At 26.5% G+C, this 2,510-nt stretch overlaps 1 protein-coding gene across 1 annotated transcript; it reads right to left on the bottom strand.

Annotated features, from left to right (window-relative positions):
* Positions 1 to 311: 311 nt before the first annotated feature.
* Positions 312 to 1,056, bottom strand: LOC112719932 (probable calcium-binding protein CML44). Its single transcript, XM_025770678.2, has one exon. The coding sequence runs from the start codon at positions 979 to 981 to the stop codon at positions 511 to 513; it is 471 nt and encodes a 156-aa protein (XP_025626463.1). The 5' UTR covers positions 982 to 1,056; the 3' UTR covers positions 312 to 510.
* Between the last annotated feature and the right edge of the window lie 1,454 nt (positions 1,057 to 2,510).

A 2,510-nucleotide genomic window follows, 5' to 3' on the forward strand; every position in this document is an offset into this window, starting at 1 on the left:
ATCTTCATTCTCTGCCACAATACCGGAAAACTTTTCTGTGCACTAATTCATTTGAGAATTGTAACTATCTGTGAAAGAAGAGAATAAAGAGAACAGAGAAAAACATAGCATAATTTTTATACTAATTCTTGATACTACTAAATGCAATGCTACTAATTGAGTTTAAATAAGCTATTTAAGCTCATCCTTGTTACATTTTAAAGTATAATAATCATACTACTAGATGTGTTCTTCATTTTTCTTTCTAGTTTCAATTTTCTCATATTTGAGAAGCTTACTTTTTTAATGCCAAGTATTACTAACAAAAAACATATATAAAGTATTCTTTATCCAAATGCATTAAAAAATTTTGGCTTAATTATATCATCTATACATCAAAATTTTACTACTGAATTGGTCATTCAAATAAAATACATATTGATATGACTGATTTTTAGTGTATAAATAGTATTTTTTTTTTTTTCGATAGATGCATCAATAATATAGCAAATACCAAAATCAAAAGGATTATTATGAAGTGGTAAGCATCATCATATTCTTAAACTCCTCAAAATCGAGTTGTCCATCCAAATTAGTATCATAGGATAAAATCATTGCCCTGCAATCCTTATTCCCACTCTGTTGTTCCAACAAGCCAAGCCTCTTCAACACACACTCAAGCTCTTGGCTACTTATGAATCCATCTCCATTCAAATCAAACACCTCAAACGCCTTCGCAAGATCGCTTTCGACTTCCTCAACCTCGCCCTCGTTTTCGCCATTGTCGTTGATCTTTAACATGGAGTCGTAGAAGAACAAGAACTCATCCAAGTTGAGGCTCTTCTTTCCAACTACATGCTCTTCTAGCTCCTGGAGGCTAGTGCTGGAGCCTCCTGTCTTGTCTAGAAGCCAATTCAACTCGTCAAGGCTCACTAATCCATCGCCATTCTTGTCCAGCTTCTCAAAAATTCTTTTCAAGTCATTGTGGGTTAAGGAACACATTTTTGTGGAGGAGAGTAAAAGGGTATATCAATAGTTTCAGTTTCAAAAGTCACAATTGTTATATGGTTATGTTTATGTGTTGGTGCAATACGTGAAGGGTCCTTTATATAAGGAAGCCACTTAGATAAAGATGTCAAAAACATCTTTTTTTAAAGATATTTTTTAAAAATTAAAATTTAACACATATAATCAATTAAATTGTATTATTTTTATTAAAATTAGACTGGATAAATCAGTTTAGCAAAAAAATTAATAAATTAAATTTTTAAACCGGTATAAATTAATATTTTTTTATAAAAAATTACTACAATATCCCTATTATAAAACACAACTAAAATATCCCTATCTATATATATTTTTTGAAAACTTTAAATTCTAACCCTATAACGATAGAGAAAAAAAGGGTTAGAATTTAGAATTCTCAAAATTAATATATATAATAAGAGTATTTTAGTCATTTTATATAATAGGGATATTGTAGTCATTTTTTATAAAAAAATAATATTAATTTAGACGAATTCAAAATTTGATTCACTATTTTTCGGTCAAATTAATTTATCTGACCTAATTTTGACAAAAATAATAATTTAAGTGATTATATGTGTTAAATTTTAATTATTAAAAGATATCTTTAAAAAAAAGACGTTTTCTGCGTCTTTATGGGAGTATCTCCCTTATATAATGTGTGTAGGCAACACTTCTAGCCTTTCGTTTTTTTTTTTTTTTTTTAAATTAGGTGACCTAAATCAACGATTTTTAAGTGAGTATAAAGAGATTATGCCATATGACTTATAGTTCATTAGTTTTTTATTTTTTTTTTTGGTTATTATTATTACTATTGAGCAACATATTGACATCCAAATTCCATTATTATGACTAATCTAACAATTTAATCTAATATAATTAATTTGACTAAATTGTAACTCAATCATGTTACTTATACATTAAAATAAGTCATTAAATCGGTTATACATATAAAATTAATATTAAAATATAAAATATATAGTAAAAATAATTAAATAATACGTGTTATATATAAATATATGCTAACTAATTTTTTCTATGTATTTAGTATTTTTTTTTATTGTAAAAAGGAGTTAAATGCATTCTTTATAACAATTTTTTTTTTCAAAATTTAAATTAAAACAACTAATTTAAAACTGATCATACTTATTATTGACAACTTAATTCCACGCACGTCCTTAAATATTCTGAATTATTTTTAAAAAACGAGAAAACTAAGGTAAAGGAAATAATAATTAATTTTAGAGTATTTCTAGGGAACCAATGACCTAAGTGTATAATGTGTACAATGGACTAAATTTTTGATTCATGAATAAAATGAACATCACCCATATTATCCAGAATAACCATCTCATGTCATAAAACCATTCATCCCAAAATTTAAGTTTATTTTGGAGTTCACCAAAGATCAAACTCTTGACCTTTCGTATCTAGAACTCTAATATCATATCATGAAACCACTCATCTAAAAAATATAATCTGATCGGGTAATATAACACTAATAA

This window comes from Arachis hypogaea, chromosome 11 (assembly GCF_003086295.3).
Source record: "Arachis hypogaea cultivar Tifrunner chromosome 11, arahy.Tifrunner.gnm2.J5K5, whole genome shotgun sequence".
In the NCBI taxonomy this organism is placed as follows: domain Eukaryota; kingdom Viridiplantae; phylum Streptophyta; class Magnoliopsida; order Fabales; family Fabaceae; genus Arachis; species Arachis hypogaea.